The 19,417-nt window shown below is 33.9% G+C and overlaps 3 protein-coding genes across 5 annotated transcripts; 2 read left to right on the top strand and 1 right to left on the bottom strand.

The window, feature by feature from the left end:
* Window positions 1-2,698: 2,698 nt before the first annotated feature.
* LOC145582927 (uncharacterized) lies at window positions 2,699-7,094 on the bottom strand. Of its 3 annotated transcripts, XM_081639987.1 has the most exons (3): window positions 6,829-7,094; window positions 3,469-3,870; window positions 2,699-3,376 (listed from the first exon to the last, which is right to left on the bottom strand). In XM_081639987.1, the coding sequence occupies exons 2-3, from the start codon at window positions 3,818-3,820 to the stop codon at window positions 2,997-2,999; spliced, it is 732 nt and encodes a 243-aa protein (XP_081496113.1). In that variant the 5' UTR covers window positions 3,821-3,870; window positions 6,829-7,094; the 3' UTR covers window positions 2,699-2,996. The 3 variants fall into 3 exon arrangements, with proteins under 3 accessions (XP_081496113.1, XP_081496111.1, XP_081496112.1); XM_081639985.1 differs by lacking the exon at window positions 6,829-7,094 and having other exon boundaries at window positions 3,469-4,330; XM_081639986.1 differs by lacking the exon at window positions 6,829-7,094 and having other exon boundaries at window positions 2,699-3,358; window positions 3,469-4,330.
* A 4,665-nt stretch (window positions 7,095-11,759) lies between these two features.
* Window positions 11,760-13,085, top strand: LOC145580786 (uncharacterized). Its single transcript, XM_081637890.1, has 2 exons — window positions 11,760-12,500; window positions 12,585-13,085. The coding sequence occupies exons 1-2, from the start codon at window positions 11,760-11,762 to the stop codon at window positions 13,083-13,085; spliced, it is 1,242 nt and encodes a 413-aa protein (XP_081494016.1).
* An 80-nt stretch (window positions 13,086-13,165) lies between these two features.
* On the top strand, window positions 13,166-15,520 carry LOC145580785 (uncharacterized). The gene is made up of 5 exons (XM_081637889.1): window positions 13,166-13,589; window positions 13,744-14,238; window positions 14,358-14,584; window positions 14,654-14,757; window positions 14,881-15,520. Exons 1-5 carry the CDS (start codon window positions 13,166-13,168, stop codon window positions 15,518-15,520), a joined length of 1,890 nt encoding a protein of 629 aa, XP_081494015.1.
* Window positions 15,521-19,417: the final 3,897 nt, after the last annotated feature.

Raw genomic sequence — 19,417 nt, 5'->3', positions numbered from 1 at the left:
AGAATTTGAGGTGGGGAAAATTTTCATTTCAATGGAGGATATATTTCACCTCAATGGAGAACGTTGATTGTGCTTCAATGGAAGGTGGTGAGCTGGTGATGTGGATGGTAGGTATGACTAGGAGGAAGAGGGGAAGGAGAAAGAATATTTTTTTTTTTTTTTTTTAAAAAAAAATTATTTTTTTGGTAATTAGAAATCAGTTTTTTAAAATGAAAATAAAAAAATCCCAGCCAATTGCATAACATCACGTGTATGGGTTTAACCTTTTAAACCGGTTACCGAATTTTTGTTCTATTTTGAGCAGATGTATGTCAAAGGTCATTTTATTTTAGAATAATCTAAAGATTATTTTATTTTTAGAAGACGTCTCAAATATCGTTTTATTTTTGACAATTTTTCCTATTAATATTGGGTTGTATGACTGAAATTTTGAGTACCGACCAATTTAGAATTAAGGGCTTGGAAGTGGAGTGGTGGCTATCTTTTATTTCTTTTGTTTTTTACAAAATATATATATATATATATATATATATATTCAACTAAATGTGCATAATTTATGTTTTACCTGCTACTTTAATTGATGTAATGATGTGATTCAACAACTATATTCCTTCAAATTTTTTTTTTAATGCAACAATTTGACTTTTGTATTACTTACTAGTTACGACTTACGAGTATGTGTTAAAGTTGGATTGATTACTTAAGTGTCAACTTTGACTAGATTTTTGTATTAATATATATCTCTAATATATAAGCCAAGAGATACGTGGGAGTGAAAAGTTGTTGTTGAACTTTTATATTCCAAACATATAATAACACATGTTATATTCCAAACATATAAACGAAGTATAAGAACTATATATTTCATCAAAACTTAGAAACTTCCAAATATAATAGTAAACTAAAAGGAAAACTCAAAAAATCTATTACATATTACTATTACTAAAAGTGAAATCTAAAGGGACACTTGGCAGCGTCTCATTAGAAATTTCCCCTCCAAAAGTATTTGCAAAAAAAAAAAAAAAAAAAAAAAAAAAAAACAAATTCTTACTCTAACAAAGGATTGTATCTAGATTATTACATTCGTTTTCTATTTCAAAATATTAAATAATTTATTATACCTATTATTTGTGATTGTTTTTTCAAATATACTTCATACTTTTAAATAATTGGTGTGTCGATTGTCGAGTATTTTTTTTTTTTGGAAAAATAGGTTTTAAAAATCCCAACTTTAGCCGGTTTACTTTTAAAAATCCCAACTTTTCGTTATCCCACAAAAATCCCAACTTTTATACTCATTTTCTTTTAGAGATCCTAGTAGGTCACCTAACCTTTAACTGCCAGTTTTCATCCTACGTGGCGTTGGTTGTCATCTGTTTTTAAGAATTATCTTTTTTTTTCTTTCAGTTTTTGACTTTCCACTTTATTTAATAATCCCCAAAAAAGATCTGTTACTCTTCCCTGCCTTCCCCTACTTCTCTCAATTCGAAAAATCTCCTTAGTTCTTCACTTTCAAAATTAGTTCTTCAGACCTCGTTAATGGCTGGTGGCAAGGCTTCACAGTCTGGATCTTATGGGTCGTCGTCCACCACAAGGGGTGGTAATTGTCGAAGAACCACCTACACTTGTGGATTGGAGGCTGTGGTGCGTACAATGAAGAATGGGGTGAATGTTGGGGCTAAGTTTTATGGTTGTCCAAAATGGCCGGTAATGTAATTGTTTTGCTTTAGTTTTGTTTTTGTTCTTGTTAATGGGGGTAATTTTGGGTTTAATTTGGTGAATTGGGTAATTTGAGAAGTTAGGGTTTTTTGGGGGAATTTAATTGTGTTGGATAATTGGGGTAATCTATTGGCATTGGTTGTGCAGGATATAAGTTGCAATTTTATGAAGTGGATTGATTGCAACCCTGTTGATGTGGATCTAAGATTTCAGATATTTGAAAAGGACACTATTATTGCTAAGATGGAGTTACAGAAGAGTATGTTGGATGACAAACTAAAGAAATTGGAAGGGAAGAAAGTGAAAATGGAGGCTTTGGTTAAAGATATCAAAGCTGAAATCTCCCAACATAAGATTCAGCTGATGATTGTTGTAAGGAATGAGACAAAGTTGTTGATGGGTCTTATTCTTTCATGGTTATTTTTTGCCATGGTTGTATTGTACTTGAAATAGGGTTGTATGTGTTTCATGGTTGTTGTGGGGATGTTTTGAGGTTATTTTGGTTTATGTATTGAACAACAAGTTCTATGAATGATGAGAAGGGTATTTTTTAATGAAATGAAATGAGAAGGATATTTGTTGCAACTAGACATGATGCTTTAATTTTCATAGAGTAATTGATAGCAATATGAACACATATACAAACCAATACATGCATTGATACACCAATTATATATCTGACAAAAAAAACATGCATTCATACACATAGCTGTTTAGAAAACCATCCAAGTTTAACAACCCATTACTGATTACATAGGCTTAAAACTGACAGCATAAGAGATGTAAAATGCTGACAGACCAATACACAAAGTTAATTAGTTGTAAGTGTTGTTAAGTGACATGAAACAAAAGATCAGTTCTAATGAACTAAGAAGTTACTGTTGAGTTCCTTGGTGTTGACTGCTGGCTTGAATGAGATAGATGGTTGATTGACCTGCTCCTCTTTGACCTACCAGGTGCTCCACCAGTAGTCTAATTCAAAAAAAAAAAAAAAAACCAGCATTAGTGACACATAATTAAGACTAAGACAAAGAACCTTTTCAGGTACAGAATATCAAGTTCCAAATCTGATTTAGTACAGAGCCATCCTGTCCAAATAAGACACCAATACCCCTAGGATGACCTCTTCCTCTACCTCTTCCTCTGCCACCTATTCCCTGTCCCCTTCTTGTTCCTGTCACAGGTTGAGGTGCACTTGCAGCTGCCCTTCCACCAACTGCTGAATGGCCACCCCTTGAGCCTCTACCTCCTCTAATAGTTCTGCCACCTTTGCCTAACTATGTAGGATGCGCAGTTACAGTATGATGATGAGGTGGTGCAGCTTGGTTACCTTGAGGTGGGGCTTGTGTAGAGTGAGTTGACTGAGGTGGTTGGCCATCATTCCTTGGTCTTCCCCTAGGCTTCTTAGGAGGTGGTTCACTTTGGACAGTTGTGTCTTTATTAGGACACCTTCTCTTGTTATGCCCCCTCACCTTACAAATTGAGCATGTCATCTCCACACCTGTCTTGGTCAAAGAACCAGGCTTTTTAGGATTCTCAAAAGGATCCTTGATCCTGTTCTTTCGAGGCCTTCTTGGTCGTATTTTGATAGGTGGTGGGTCCAATGGAAACTGCACTCTAGGCCAGTGTCTTTCACCGACTAATGGTGGAATTGAACCTGTGTCATGCAACCATTTAGACATGAGTTAACAAATGCACAAAAACAATTAATTAACTAATTCTTGGACTGAAATAGGCAAGAATAAGTACCTGCATATGACTTTAGGTAGAACTCTCTTGTATAACAAGGGTTGACAAAACCCTCAGCCTCCTTCCCAATAAAGAAAATGCATGCAATTGCATGACAACATGGAATGCCTACCATTTCCCATTTCCTACATGTGCAAGTCATTGCTTGTAGGTCTACAACCAACTGGTCAGGATAGTAGGCTACATTAAACAGAGAATCAGATGAGGGAAAAACTTCACAGTTAGCTGCCTTGTCTTTCTCTTTATCAAGCTTGGTCTGAATTCTTGGACAAAGAACAGAGGTTAACTTCTCCATGTTTTGCCTCTTATTCACCATTCTCTGCATCAATGTATTCCTAATTTCCTCAAGCATATACAGAAGATGCTTGGTTCTTGCATTTATGATGTATCCATTAAAAGTTTCTGCAATGTTGCTGGTGATTGCATCAGTCTTGACATTTGTGTTCAAGAATGCTCTACAAAAGACCTTGGGGTTGTATTTTTTAAAAGCATTAGCTGCTTCAGGGTTTAACTCAAGTAATTGAGCAAACGCTTCATCAAAATCTGCTTCATTATATGATTTTGCAATTTTCCAAAATTGCAATTTCATTTCATCACCTCTATAGGTCTTGTGCCACAAGGCAAAAATGTGCTTAGCACAATGTCTATGTTCTGCTTTGGTCAGAACTGAAGCAACAACACTCAAAATAGCCTGTTAATGATGACATACATACAAATCCAAGCACAAATAAAACCAATATTAATGCAGAAGACAACTACAAAAAAATATTAATGTAGAAGACAACTACGAAAAAATTGAAAGTAAAAGATAATGAAAGTAAAAGATAATGAAAGTAAAAAAAATGAAAATAGATACTGACTTGGTGCTCATCTGAGATAATTGAAGTTTCTTCTCCATCACCTAGGTCCAAGCATGACTTGAGGTGACAAAAAAACCACTCCCAACTGAGAGAATTCTCACCCTCTGCAACAGCCCATGCAACAGGGTACATTTGATCATTTGCAACCCTCCCAACAGCACATAATAGCTAGCCACCTAGAAAAGTCTTCAGAAAGCAACCATCCACGGTTAACACCTTCCTACATCCCTCTTTCCATCCCTTCATCAACCCCTCAAAACACATAAACAACCTTTGAAATACCGGTGCAGGTTTCTTATGCATCACAGTGACCAAGTCAGCAACACTACCAGGACTAGACTTCTCCAAAGAAGCTAAGTACCCCCCAACCTTGTGATAGTGGTCATGCATTGACCCATGCAATAGTTTGTGTGCTGCATATTTAACTTTATATGCAAAATCCCTTTTCACCAGAACCTTGTATGACCTCTTAATGCAGTCAATGATTTCTTTAGTAGGCCAGTGTGGCCTAGCTTTGAAAACCTCAATGTATTGTTTAGCTACCCAAGAACTCTTTAGCTGCTTGTTTTTCACCATGTTCCTTTGGCAGGTGTGCTCACTACCCACAGTGTTCACTATCATAGCAGCTTTCCTGGAATGCCAAGAGGCATACAAACTGAATGGACAACCCTCAATGCACTTCACAATAACCCTTTGTCCCCTATTCTTGTTACTACTAACAACCTTCAGATTTTTTCCTTGAAAAATAGCATACTTTGACACTGCCTGCCTGAAGTCTTCCCTCGTTGCAAATCTTAAACCAACTTTCCACTTGAACCTATTGAAATTAGATTCTGGACTTATAAGCAGACTTGATCTCCTCTTTTTCAACAAACAATCACCCTCTTCTTCACCGTCAGGGGGAGTGTTTATGTCATCATCACTGGTGTTATAGTCACTCAAAGTCTGCTCAACAACATTTATAGTACCTTGTGTACCAGCTACTTGATCTTCTTCACTTTGCTCATCCTCAAGATCCCCTACTTCTACTTCCTTCTGCCAACTTCTTGCAAGCTCAAGTATCCTACTGTTACAGGCTAATACTCTATCCCTAGCTGTGTTGTACTCCTCATCACTAACTTCAGAGTCAATTTGGTCCTCTCCTAAGATCTCCTTATTTAAATCCTCTCTTTCTTCTTCTTCTAACCTATCTATCTCAACCTCTAACTCTTTATTAAACCAATCATTATCAGCAGAGTCCTCATCAGTGTCCTCCTCACTGTATACTTGACCAACCACATAATCATCAAATCTCTTTCTATTACCAACCAATATTCCTTTCCCTATATCAACCTTTGGGTCATAATTAGGGTCACCTTCCTCACTCTCATAGATGTAATCCCCTATCAAATCATTTAAGTTAATAGGACTTTCAGGCCTATTATCATACCAATCATAGTCATCAGCTTTAGTGCTTTGACCTTGGGATAGAAGTTGTGATGCAATAAGTGGTTCAACTGGTTTTTTAGAGGTTGGATATAGGGGTGGAAGTGGTGAGGAGAAACTGTTTTCCTTTCTTCCAAGAGGGGTTTTAATTGAGGTAGGTTGAGACTTAACCAGATCTAGATTACTCCCACTACTAGGACCTTTAAGCAGGACATGGGGGGAGGCATCTTTTTATTTGAGTGAACTGGCAGGCACATGCTTTTTAATTACATGTGGGGCAGGGGTTTGTTTCTTTCTGGGACTTAACCTAAGTGCAGTCAAAGATGCTTTAAGTGGGGCCTTTCTAGGTTGCAATTTGCTTGGTTTGGATTGAGGGTTGTTACTTTGAGAGGCTTGGGTTAAGACTTGAATGTCAGGTTCAACAGCTAGTTCTTTTGCCTCAACTAAATCTATACCATGATACACAAAAATCTGCACAGTTCTATAATCCACTCCCAACCCTGCCATCTCATACACATCATTCTCGTTGCAAATCTTTCTCAAGCCATTGGACATTGTTTTCCCAGGGACCAAGCAATAAAGACTTTCAAATTCCCCACATAACTCCTTAACTAACTCAACTAAATCAGAGTACCATACATTATTTGGGTCTACAACTTTTGTCCTAAAAGACCCTCCCTCATAAACCATATTCCCATTATTTATAGTCTTGAACACTCCCCCAAAGTAAAACTTCAAAGTAATGTTGTCATCCATACCATTAACACTGAAAAATACAATTAATAACACACAATTCAACAAACCCAGCGCATAACATAATCAAGTAAACCTAGAAATTCATAAAATACCCTAAATTCATTTTCAATACACACAATTTAACAAACCCAGCGCAAAACATAAGCAATTACACCCAGAAATTCATAAAAAAACCCTAACTTTATTTTCGAACTACGAGCATCGTATAATTATTCATTAATTAAATCACATAAAAAAACCTAAAATTTGCAAAATTATCATGATATTAGCAACAATAACTCAATACATCAACCGTAATTGTAGAGAATTAGAGATTTACCTGAAATTCGAGCTTTTTACCGCAACTGGAAATACAACAGTACTTGCGTTTTTCCTTCAAATTCCTTGCTTTTTACCACAAATGGAGAGTTGTGATTATGGTTGTTTAGTTCTAAAATTAAAGCCTTTATGTGGAGTGGTTAAGAGTAATTTCGTGAAGTAATTGAGCTTAAGGATTTTTCAGAGAGGAATTTTGATAGTAATGGCGGGGAATTAGTTTGGGAGCAGAGGGTTGTTGAGAGGAGATGAGTCATCATCCCATTAGGATTATTTGGGAGGGAAAGACTTACCCAGGTCAACATAGACACTTGACCAACTTATATATCCGGTTACCAGTCCATTGGGATCTCTAAAAGAAAATGGGTATAAAATTTGGGATTTTTGTGGCATAACAAATAGTTGGGATTTTTAGAAGTAAACCGGCTAAAGTTGGGATTTTTAAAACCTATTTTTCCTTTTTTTTTATACTGTTTTTATAATTTTGTTGTCACTAAAAGTATTTAACAACAGTGCATCTATTGCACGGAATTTAACCTAGCTATATAATAAGCGAAACCATGAATGACACATGTCATCTTCTTGTTCAAAATTTTCCCGCCAATTTTACTTTCCTTTTTTACGCAGATTCTATAAGGAATTTTTTTTTTTATAATTATCCAAAATTTATTTCTTCCAATTAAAATTCTTAACAATAATAATTCTCCATATATACCCAACTAATATATTTTTACATATACGTAGTATTTTATATTAGGTTTTTTTTGTAAAAAAAATGAACGTATATTACTATTAACTTATATGTAGTATATATACTATGAACGTATTTTACAATACTGCTCTACATTATCTTAGTTTTCGATAATACTATTAACTTTTTTTTCCTTCCAATTTTGTTACTTTTGCTATAATGTTTAATTCAATTAAAAAAATTATTCGTTAACACACACACATATATAATAACTCAGCACGCACGGGTACTATCCTTAAAATTATATTTTTTTAAAATAAAACCTCACAGACCCTTATTTTAATTTTTTTTTAAAAAAATCAATTCTAAGTGTCACGTACTAATCTTGACATTGGCATAGCTAGGTATAAAATTAAAGTTATATTTATTTTTGAATTAATATTATGAGTATAAATTTTTTTTATAAAATTCAATACAATAACTCTTTATAAAATTTAATAACAACCATTAAACTAGTGAACATATAAAATTAGAAAGAGTATTGTGTAAAACGGACTCATGTGAGTCCAATAATACAAAAAAAATTGTTAGAAATTACCTAATAATGGTCAGATATTAGATAATAAGTATCAGAAATTAGATAATAAGTGTCAGAAATTAGATAATATTGGTCAGGTATTAGATAATAAGTATCAGAATTAGATAATCTTGGTCAGATATTAGATAATACGTATCAGAAATTAGATAATAAGTGTCAGAAATTAAATAATATTAGTCAAGTATTAGATAACAAGTATCAGAAATTAGATAATATTGGTTAGGTATTAGATAATAAGTATCAGAAATTAGATAATATTGGGTAGGTATTAGATAATAAGTATCAGAAATTAGATAATATTGGTTAGGCATTAGATAATATTCGTCACGCATATATACTGTTGTTGCAGCTTTATGAAATTCGTTAGATTTAGTTGCAGTGTTAAATACCCATTAAAATACCCAGTTTTTCATTTCAAAAACGTCAACAAAATGGCGAGCTTTATAGCATCGCCATCGTTTTACCTATAGTTACTGTAAATTTCCGCAATCTTACATGAATTCAATAACCCAATTGCAATCTAATGAATTGTGTCAAAAATTTTGCAATGAATTAACCCATCTTGGTTCCCTTAATTCCATTTATTCCCAAGTTAATCATGTTAAGAATGTTGATGTTTCATTCAACTCTAACCTTCTCGCTGGTAATTTAACTCGCTAGATTCAAAGCAGTGTTCATCTCCTCCTCTTCATCGGCGGCGGCTGTAATACCCCATATTTTTGAAACGTATTTTCTAATTAAATATTTAATTAGTATTCTCTTAAAAGGGTATTTTAGTAATTTATTTTACTATTTGAATTCGGAGCCAAAATGATATTTGAATTTTGGCGCCAAAAGTATTTTAAAAATCAATTATTATTGGATATTGGATAAGATTTATCATCCATTCATTTTATTTTAAAAACCGGATTACTTATATATATTTCAGATATTTTAATTAAGTAGAAATTTTATTTTCCTATTTATTTAAAAGGGCCGAAAGTCCTATTTAATTAGCTAGTAATTTCGGATTGTCTAAATGTAGAAAATCTGATTTTTCTTGGTTAATTAAGTTAGTTTAATTTGGTATTTTGTAATTAATTATTTTCTACAAAATATATTATTTACACAATCATTTTATTCCTTAAAAACTTGCAAAATATTTTCCTAAATATCTAAAGGGAGGTCCGAAAATATGAGCTTAGGAAAGCTCAAATTTTCGACCACCATATTATATTTTGAACATAATTATCTTGGTACTTTTTTTATTTTAATTATCTCCCTTAAATCTATTATTATCCTTAATTTTATTTCTCCATTTCCTAAATATTTGATCATCTTATTTTCCTACCTTATATCTTCCTTGATTATTCCCCAAGTAATCTCTTTTGCCATATTAATTTTCATGACACCACACTTTCCTTAATTCTATAATTCTTAATCACTTTAATATCAAAACTTTCCATATTTCTTTATTCTTTTCTCCAAGTAATTTCTTAATTCTTTTTACCATAATTCTTCCTACATTCTCCTACCATAATTCTTTCATTCATGAGCCTATAAATACCCCCTCATACCTCTAATATTCTTTACACCAAAACCCAATTCTCTTCTTCTCTCTTATTCTTCTTTTCCCTAAACCTTTTCATACTTTTCTTTCTACTCTTTTCATACATAATCAACCCGTACACATTGGAAGCCAATTTTCGGGCACTTCTGGTCAATTTTTGGGGTTTTGATGTTTCACGGAAGATTGTTCATCTTGAAAAATACTTGAGGTTAGGCTCAAAAATCACCCAATTCGAAGTTATATGGAAGGAGTTATGGCCTCTGAAGTTCTGCCTATTCTTTCCAACGAAAATTCGATTCTCTTTAATCCTATTCTTTTATTTTTTTCGTGGTAAGTTCTCTAAAATACAAATACCTATTTCAAAGCTATAATTTTATATTAATTTAAAAGAGTTTTATAGCCCATGCACATTAGATTTGAGTTTATGTTGTGATAACCTTATGATTATGTTATTTGCAAGATGTATTCGTGATTGAACTTTGAAAGTGCCAAGTGTTGATTGATAGTCGAAATCAAGGTACGTTTAGGTGGCTAGATACCTTTGAAAGTGATTGGTTTGAATAACATGTTTTATATGATGTTATTGGTGATTGAATTAAATTGATTTGAATTATGATTTATGAAATAAATTATGTTTAGAGGTATTGATTTTAATATCTGTTTTAATAAATGTATTTTTGAAGGATTGGGTTTTTATATCATGTATTGAATGGTTTGAATTACTTATCATGTTTAAATAAAGGAATTAATTTGAAAAGTTTGCTGAATTAAATAAAAGGGTTTTCAAATGAAGAGTTATTTTGAAAAGTTATTAATATGAGATTTTATTCTCAAGTATTTATTAAAAGGTTGATTTTGAAAGCATGATTTAATTGGATAAAAAGGAGTTTTGATTTAACCTATTATAAAGGTTTATTTTATTTAAGGAGGAATTATTGAATTATTATTAAATTAAAGCTTTACAAGCATGTTAGTAATCCCACTATGCGGATTTGGTTTGATAAGGCCTTGGACTTTGTCTGACCGGGTCTTTCATCAATAATAGCCTTGAAATAGTTGGAGACTAGCTTGAGGGGTGTGCACACTTAGGCGAGGAATTGGTTTTAAAAGAGGAATTGGTTTTATTATTTATATATTCTATTGAAAATTGGATTATTGGTATTGGTTTCAAATCATGAATTTTGGAATTATTGGATTAATTATTGGAATTGGTTTTAAAAGCATGTTAGCAAATAAAATTGAGTTTACATTATCTTGCACTTATCGTACTTAACATATTTTGCTAATCCGTATTTCCTATTTGTTTTAGTTCGCTCTGTTTATTGTAATGGTAAGTAGTGTTGACTATTTTCAGGTGGAGTCATGAATGAGCATATGGGAGTCCTAGAATTTGCTTCACCTAGTTTAGGAATGTTAGTCTCGTCTTTATTTTGAATACTTATAACAATGTTACTAATTTTATAAGTATTAATAAAATAAATTTGAGTTTTCCGCTGCAAGTTATGTTATTGAGTTAAGTATTTGAGTAGCCTTGCGTAATCACGCGGCGGTAACACTCCTAAGTCTATCTCTACGGTATAATTATACGTATAATACTAGTATTTCTGTAGAGGGAGATTTGGGGATGTTACAGCGGTGGTGGCAGCGGTCGTCGAGGTTTGCGTTCAACAAAGTCCGCCATTGAAGAAGAAGAAGGAAGCTTCTACGATGAGATAAGGATCCGAATGAGCAGAAGAGAGAAAATGTGAAAAAAATGGTAATAAATGAAGGATTGTAAAAATGGAGGAGAGAGAAAATGGAAGTGGTGTGTTTGAAGGTTATAAACTGGACTCACGTGAGTCCGTCCTACGCAAAACCTCCTCATAAAATTAAAATAAAGTAAATATCACTTATCATTCAATTATTACACATTCTTCCAAATTTAAAATCAACTTTTATTGTTCCAAGTTCAACGAGAATTATCAATTGATTGATGATAATTTATGGAAGAAATGACACCTATTTCTTTGTCTTTTTAATTAGTTAATTAATTATTATTAAATTCAATTAGAAATACTACTCCATGTAACATTGATTGTATAAATTGATTACTAAGCTATGTTTTTGTTTCTTTTCGAGACTAAATGCTCGGTTAGTAAAGTGGCTAGTATGTTTAGTGATAAGTTCCCTACCTTTGTTAGCGGTGTAGATTCTGTAGGCTCTAGTGGAGGTTTAGTAGTTCTAGGTTGGTCTAGTTTCCCTATTACTTGTGTTAGTTTCACTCCTAATTTTGTTCACTGTAATATAGAGGAGCGGAATGGTATGGTTTGGAATGTGTTTTTTGTGTATGGACCGCCAACTTTTGAAGATAGAGTTGAGTTCTGGAGTAGTATGTTAAACAATTCACACTTATTTCCTAATTGTCTCCTTTTGGGTGATTTTAATCAACTTGAACTACTAGAGGATAAATTAGGGGGGAGTTCAGGGCTTAGAGGCAGTTATGTTTTTTCTCAATGGAAGATAAGCAACAATCTTTTAGACGTGCCTTTCTCTGGACCTAGGTTTACCTGGACTAACAATAGATTGACTCGAGTACTAATTTTGGAGCGTTTGGATCGGGGATATATGTCAAATGATTGGTTCTTTAATTTCCCGGAAAGTAGAATCATAAATCAACCCTTAGTTGCTTCGGATCACGCAGCTATTGTTTTTTACAACGATACCCTTGTATCGCATAAAAACAGATCGTACCAAGTTGAGAATTGGTGTCTCGATTTTAAGGACATAGGAAAGGTCATATCAGAGGAATGGAGCAAACTAATAATGGGCTCTCCTATGTTTTGTGTTTCTAGGAAGCAAGTTTCAACGAGGAGGCGCCTTCGACAGTGGTGCTTAACAAACACAAAGATTTGGGGGGTGAATTGGAAAATGTTGACTGTATAGTTAGGGTCTCAAGGTTTGTCAATCTCTAATATTCCACAAGCTCAGACCTATTTACATACAGTGGAGGAAGCAGTAACAGCAGCCACTTTAAATGTGGCATTTTGGAATCAAAGAATGAAAGAAAAATGGGTCACTTTTGGGGATTTGCCTACTTCCTTGCTGTATTCCAGGGTAAAGATGCGACAAAAGAAAAATCATATTCTTACCCTTAAAGATGACTCGGGGATTTGGTTGGAGGATGACTTACAAGTAAAAGAGTTGGTTGTTGGTTCAATGAAGAATGTCTTATGCTCGGTTTTGGAACCTGGCATTGACGAAGATACCAACAGGCTACTACAAGAACTGGAGATTCCGACTTTGGATCCTAGACAGGTAGATTCTTTAACTAGACCCCTCTCGGGTGAGGAAATTCGAAAGGCTATGTTTAGCATGCACGGGATAAAAGTCCTGGCCTGGATGGTTTCACAGCTTCCTTTTTCAAAAAACACTGGGATAAAGTAGGGGACGATGTGATTCTAGCAGCGCAGAGCTTTTTTAACAAGGGGTTTCTTTTGAGGGAATGGAATCACTCCATTTTAGTTATGATACCGAAGGTCGATATTCCAGAAATAACAGCTCATCTCCGTCCTATTAGTCTCTACAACACCGTTTACAAATGTGTTTCAAAATGTATGGTAAACCGAATGAAGAAAGCTTTGCCAGACCTTATTTCCCTCACTCAACATGCTTTTATAACAGGTCGACAAATGACTGACAATATTCTGCTGAGCCACGAAGTTATGGATAAGATAAATAAGAAGACTTCAGGATATGACTTTTTGGCTGCGGTTAAGATTGACATGAGCAAAGCATATGATAGGGTAAATTGGGACTTTTTGTTACGTGTGCTTAAGTGTTACGGATTTCCGCCGACATGGTTGCACATGATTCGTCAGTGCATTTCGACGGTTTCTTACAAAGTCCTTTTAAATGGTGACACCAGTGACCAGTTTAGGCCGACTTGCGGTTAGCACCAAGGTGATCCCTTATCACCCTATCTCTTCTTATTTTGCATGGACGTTCTTTCGAGAATGCTACAGCAAGGTTGCGATATGAGACTCTTCGATGGTATTAAACTAGGGCAAAAAAGGACCGTCCTTTTCACATTTGTTCTTTGCAGATGATGCCCTTTTATTCTTCAAAGCTACAGACCAAAGTTGTAAATTTGTTGCTGATATACTCACTAGATTTTGTAACATTTCTGGCCAGCAACTTAACCTTGGTAAGTCTTATTTCAAGGTTAGCCCAAATACTCCTACCACGGTGCAGAATTCCTTCAAAAGTATTTTGGGAATGACTCAGGTTACCCAATTTGAGTCACACTTGGGTGCCCGTATTGACTTAGTAGGCCGGAAGGGTACGTCCTTTCAATTTATAGTTGACAATATTAAGAAAAGGATTTCGGGGTGGAATGCAATTTGCCTATCACAGTCACAGAAGATAGTTCTTATCAACATAGTTCTCATAGAAATAGCATCCCATATCCTAAATTGTTTTGAGATGCCAGTTTATATTGCTAATAAAATTGACTCGCTATTAGCGAGCTTTCTATGGGCAAACAAGGAGAACAAAGGAATGCACTGGGTTAGTAAGGATAAAGTGAGTCTCCCAAAGGGTATGGGGGGGGGGGGTTAGGGATTCGAAGTTTGGGGTGTTTCAATAAAGCGTTACTGATGAAGCAAGCATGGAGATTATCTCAGAACTCACAACTTTTTCTTTCAAAGGTGTGTGCAGCTCGTTTTCAGAACCAGATCACTAAGGGAGTGCCGGCTAGGGTCCAGAATAGAAACTACTCTTGGGGAATGCGAGGTTTGGTAAACGCAGGGAATACTCTTATCAAGGGTTGTAGTTGGAAGATAGGAAATGGGAGTTCGGTGCTAGTTAGAAAGGATAGGTGGATGGCAGGAAAGGTTCCTGAATTTCACCCTGGAGTCACTTTAGAGCAGGCCAAGAACTGGAAAGTGATTCATTTCATCTCCCCAACTGATAACAGTTGGAATTTTTCTAGACTACATACTGATTTCGTGCAGGAAGATGCTTCGTTGATTGCTAGTTTGGGATTACCGAACCAAGATGCTGATGACTTTCTATACTGGGGTTACCACAAGTCTGGTTGTTATACAGTCAAAACGGGGTATGCGTTCCTTAAACAGTCTACTGCACCACAGACACACAACAATATTCTAGATATATATAAAACATTGTGGTCGCTTGATATTCTGCCAAAATAGAAACTGTTTATGTGGAAACTCCTTAGGAATGGAATTGCAACACGGTGTAATCTGGGTAGAAGAGGATTGGGGATTAATATTCAATGTGACCTTTGTGGGTCTCAAGAGGAGGATTTACAACACTTGTTCAGATTTTGCACTACTGCTCAAGATGCTTGGAGGGGTGGAATTTTACAAATCCACTCACAATCTAATGCAGACCAATCCTTTGAAGATTGGATCCTGTACTATATCCGGCTTTTCATATGCCAGGATGGTTACCATGGTCATAGAACCACGTTTTTTATTGCAACTCTGTGGGGGTTGTGGATTTCGAGGAATAATAGGGTCTTTAACGTCCCGGGTACAGTCGGTATTTCTATACCATCCATTATTTGCGAGGGTCTTCGCCAGCAGGGCATTTGTTCTACAGGGACAGATAATATGCTTAGATCTTTACACCCACCGGAACAGATCGCTGACCACCCTCCCGGGTTTCTACGAGCTATTTTACAAGACTCGGGTGAAGGGTTGAGGCCCATGGTCATTCTGGTCGACGGGTCTTGGAATAGGCACACTCATAGATCAGGAATGGGGTGGTTCCCAGAGTTTGGGGAGTACGGGGAACAGGGGTCATTGGGTGGAGCTTCCCATGGGTTGGCACATCAGCATTACATGCGGAAATGAATGCTTGCTTGGAGGGGCTTCAGTGGGCTATCAAACGGATGCTACGTGTTGTTACTATTTATACCGATTCATGTTCTTTGGTTTACTCACTCAGGAATTTAAAGGGTCAAGATATTACTCTTAGATGGACGGTGGATCGTATCCGTCAGCTCAGTCGAGAATTTAATTGGTGCAGCGTTCACAAAGTGCATCGGGACGTGGTCCAGAAGGCCCACAACCTTGCTACGACTGCAAACTCTAGCCTTACTTCTTTTAATTATTTTATGTAGTGTGTCGTTTAAGCTTATGTCAAAAAAAAAAAAAAGATCATATAAATTGATTGATTGTTTTTTTTTCCTTGATAATCCCTACCTTATAAAAAGTGCTCCATTCGTCCCAATATATAGTTCATGGTTGTGTTTTTTTCACAATATTTAAGAAATGGGAAGAGAAAGTGGATGAAGTACATTAAAAGTGAAAAAAAAAAAAAAAACCTAGACAAAAGTACAAGGCAAGTGGATAATTTATGTAAAAAGTATAATTTTAGAAAAAAGTTAGAGAGAAAAAGTGGAAAAAAGTACAAGACTAGTCGATAAATTATAGATAAATTAGGAAGTTCAATGAATAAAGACTATAAAGTTAAAAAAAAAATGACGGTATAATGATGTTTACATACTATCCAAAATAGAAACAAAAACAATATTTTGGGTCTCCAAAATAGAAAAACCAATTTAATTAATAAATTTATCAATTTTAATTGTTGAAGTTCAGTGACAATTATCAATTGATGATTTATGATAATTTATGGAAGAAATGACACCTTTTTCTTTGTCTTTGTATTAGTTAATTAATTGTTATTAAATTCAGTTTGAAATACAATGTAACATTGATTGTGTAAATTGATCGATTGTACTGTGTAAATTGATTGATTGTTTTTTTTTTTTTGTTTTTCTTTATAAACATTTGATTGCACGGTAGACATAAATTCAATAATTTAATGTAATTTATTTATTTTTGGATGTAATTCAAGTAATTTATTATTAAATATTCCAAAGTAAATCTTTTTTTTTTTTTTTTTTTTTTAACGAGAAATAGGGAGGCATATATTAAGAACTCAAAATATCAGAAAAAATACAAGAGTGAATCTCAGGTGGAACTTCCTCAATCCCCCTTAATTCAACAAAGTTCTTACTGAACTTGGCTAAATTATGAGCAGCCATATTACCTCTCCTACCTACATGAGGAAAAAAAAAAAAAAGAACATGTCTTAGCAAATTCCAGAATATCCTTCACTATAAGGCCAAACTGATTACTTACCATACGTTGTTGTTTGAGGTGATTGCACAGCTTCAAATTATCGGTTTCGAGCTCAATATTGTTAAGGCCTGCATCAATGGCAATACTGATTGTGTGTCTGCTGGCTGCTAAAGTAAATCTTTAAAGTTTATCCTTTTTCTTTGATGTGTGTCTTGTATGCGACTGGTTACACCATGTAACCGCTTGTAAATTAACAAAGTAATTCATATAACACTAACGAAGTAACCCCTATAACACTAACAAACTATATTTGACAATTTAAATTCAAATGCCACATAGGTATTAAAAATTTGATAAATTAAATTATTTATAAAAATAATATTTTTTTTATTAAAATTTTATTTAATGAAATCACATTCTTATATTTTATATGATTAAAAAATACTTTGTACAAATACAAATAGTAATAAAAAAAAAAAAAAACCCTAGCCTCCTCTCTCTCTTCTCTCTCCTAAACTCTAGCTTTCATTGTCAATTTTGAAAGGGCTTCCATCGGATTTCACCGGTGGAAAGTCTCAATCTTTATTTTCTTTTAAGTTTTTGTTTCTTAGGTTACAATAATGTCTCCCTCAAAAGAAAAGGTTTATCCCTTCGAAAGACAAGGTTTTTTCGATCTCTTTCGAAAGACAAGGTTTTTCGGACTCTTTTGAAAGACAAGGTTTTATTTGTGTTTGATTTGGTCTCCGGTTGTGCGGGGCTACGATTGATTATGGCTAGTATTTGGGTTACGGAATCAGCACAAGAATTTACTTTCTCCCAAAATTGCGAAGCGACGACGGATCCACTCAAAAAGTTGTATGAGACAACGAATCGAGAATGTGTCGAATTGTTATATTCATGTATTTGGATTTTAAGTCCTTCCCCGGTTAATTCTTGTTTGATTTTGTTAAATTCATTTTCATTATTGTTAATTGTCAATTGAAGATGTCGTATGACTTTAATTAATGAAATTTAGTGTCATTTAGGACATCTTTCGGGAAAAAAAAAATTATTTAATGAGAAAAGAAATTTTCAATATATTTTATAATAAAAAAAAATTCAAATTAAAACCGAATAAAATTACATAACTTATCTTCTAATTTATAAAATATATGATTTTTAAAAATTAAAACAAACCTAAAACTAGTATAGCTAACGCGCGCAATTAACATTAACGAGACAAATAAGTAAATAAACATTTTATAAGGTATAATTGTCAAAAACTATTTATATGAGTTAGGCCCTATTCTTTTGAGCTTCTGGACAGAGCAGAGCAAAGCAGATTTCGGCATTATTATTATTATTATTATTATTATTATTATTATTATTATTGTCATTATCATTTTTATCATTATTTTTATCATCATCATTATTATTATTATTATTATTATTATTATTATTATTATTATTACTACTACTACTACTACTACTGCTACCGTTGCCGCTGCTACTGCTACTTGTGTATCATATTTAATATATGTTAATAGTAGAAAGGTAAAAGACAATAGTTTAACATCTTCAAATTATTACAACCGCATATCAAAATAGGAACATAATTAGATAAGAGCTTAACATCGTGGTGAATTAACCATCTACTTCCATATGATTGTCATTTTTATCATCTTCATTGTCGCTTTGATTTTCGTTGTTATCACCTTCATTGTCGCTTTCCGATCGACTAGCCCTCCAAATTTGGAGTGCTATACGATGTTGCACTTTGGCCATACTATCTTTGCGCCATTGTGCATACATAGTTGAATCTGTTGCTCCTATATTCGTATCATGTTGAATGATTGGTATGTATGCCAAGCTTATGCATCCGAATAAAATTATGTAGTGTGTAAGTGGCTACAATGATTGACATTTGACTCTTTTGTAACGCTTGTGGCATGTTATGTAAAATCCTCCACATTTTTTTCAACTATCCAAACGAACATTCCACCTTCATTCTTAACGATGAATTTAGCTTATTAAAATGTTCTTTTAATCCTCTAGGTGGCATTGTTCTAAAATCAGGCATATGTACTCTTACTCCCTTGATGTATGGCGTCATATATCTAAGAGTATTTGGATATGCCGAGTCTGCCAAATAATATTTTCTTGAAATATATAGATTTTAGAATATTTTACACGAAATAAATTAAAAAATATATTTAATACGTAATTGAAGAATTAAAGTCTACCCGGAGGTGGATGGGGAAAATTAAATTTTGGATCGCCCAAACTGTCTTTTCACACCGTGGTATCATGCACACTTCCTTCCCAACCGACATTAATAAATGTGTAAATGTTGTCAAACGAACAACAAGCCAAGACAATCCAACATTTTTTCCATGTCGATCACGAAATGGCACACCATTGGTATCACTTACAATGGCATCGATAAGAGTTCCATCCAAAACTCTAATAGCATCCTGACAAATAACGACATTTATAATTGATTTTATAATTAACATCTACACTTTTGACATTGAAATGTAAACAAGCGAATGTAAATAATGAAGTTATAATTATTAGAAATTATTAATTAATTATATTATTAAATATTAATTCTTAATATTTTGAATTATTAATTATTATTATAGATAATTATTATTATTAATTATATTTATGAATGATAAA

This window comes from Chenopodium album, chromosome 15, assembly GCF_948465745.1.
Source record: "Chenopodium album chromosome 15, dcCheAlbu1.1, whole genome shotgun sequence".
NCBI lineage: Eukaryota > Viridiplantae > Streptophyta > Magnoliopsida > Caryophyllales > Amaranthaceae > Chenopodium > Chenopodium album.
Note: the sequence above shows the minus strand (reverse complement) of the source record. Positions and strands in the feature narration are given on the sequence as shown.

Bases quoted from the DNA above. Each gene is read 5' to 3' on its own strand.
- LOC145582927 (XM_081639985.1), bottom strand. From the start codon at position 4,057: ATGAAATTGCAATTTTGGAAAATTGCAAAATCATATAATGAAGCAGAT. The intron at 3,377-3,468 runs GTACTTATTCTT...TGCATGACACAG, and splicing joins CTACCTAAAGTCATATGCAG to GTTCAATTCCACCATTAGTC.
- LOC145580786 (XM_081637890.1), top strand. From the start codon at position 11,760: ATGTTTTTGTTTCTTTTCGAGACTAAATGCTCGGTTAGTAAAGTGGCT. The intron at 12,501-12,584 runs GTTTCAACGAGG...TTGACTGTATAG, and splicing joins TTTGTGTTTCTAGGAAGCAA to TTAGGGTCTCAAGGTTTGTC.
- LOC145580785 (XM_081637889.1), top strand. From the start codon at position 13,166: ATGATACCGAAGGTCGATATTCCAGAAATAACAGCTCATCTCCGTCCT. The intron at 13,590-13,743 runs GTTAGCACCAAG...TGTTCTTTGCAG, and splicing joins CCAGTTTAGGCCGACTTGCG to ATGATGCCCTTTTATTCTTC. The intron at 14,758-14,880 runs GTATGCGTTCCT...GAAACTCCTTAG, and splicing joins TGTTATACAGTCAAAACGGG to GAATGGAATTGCAACACGGT.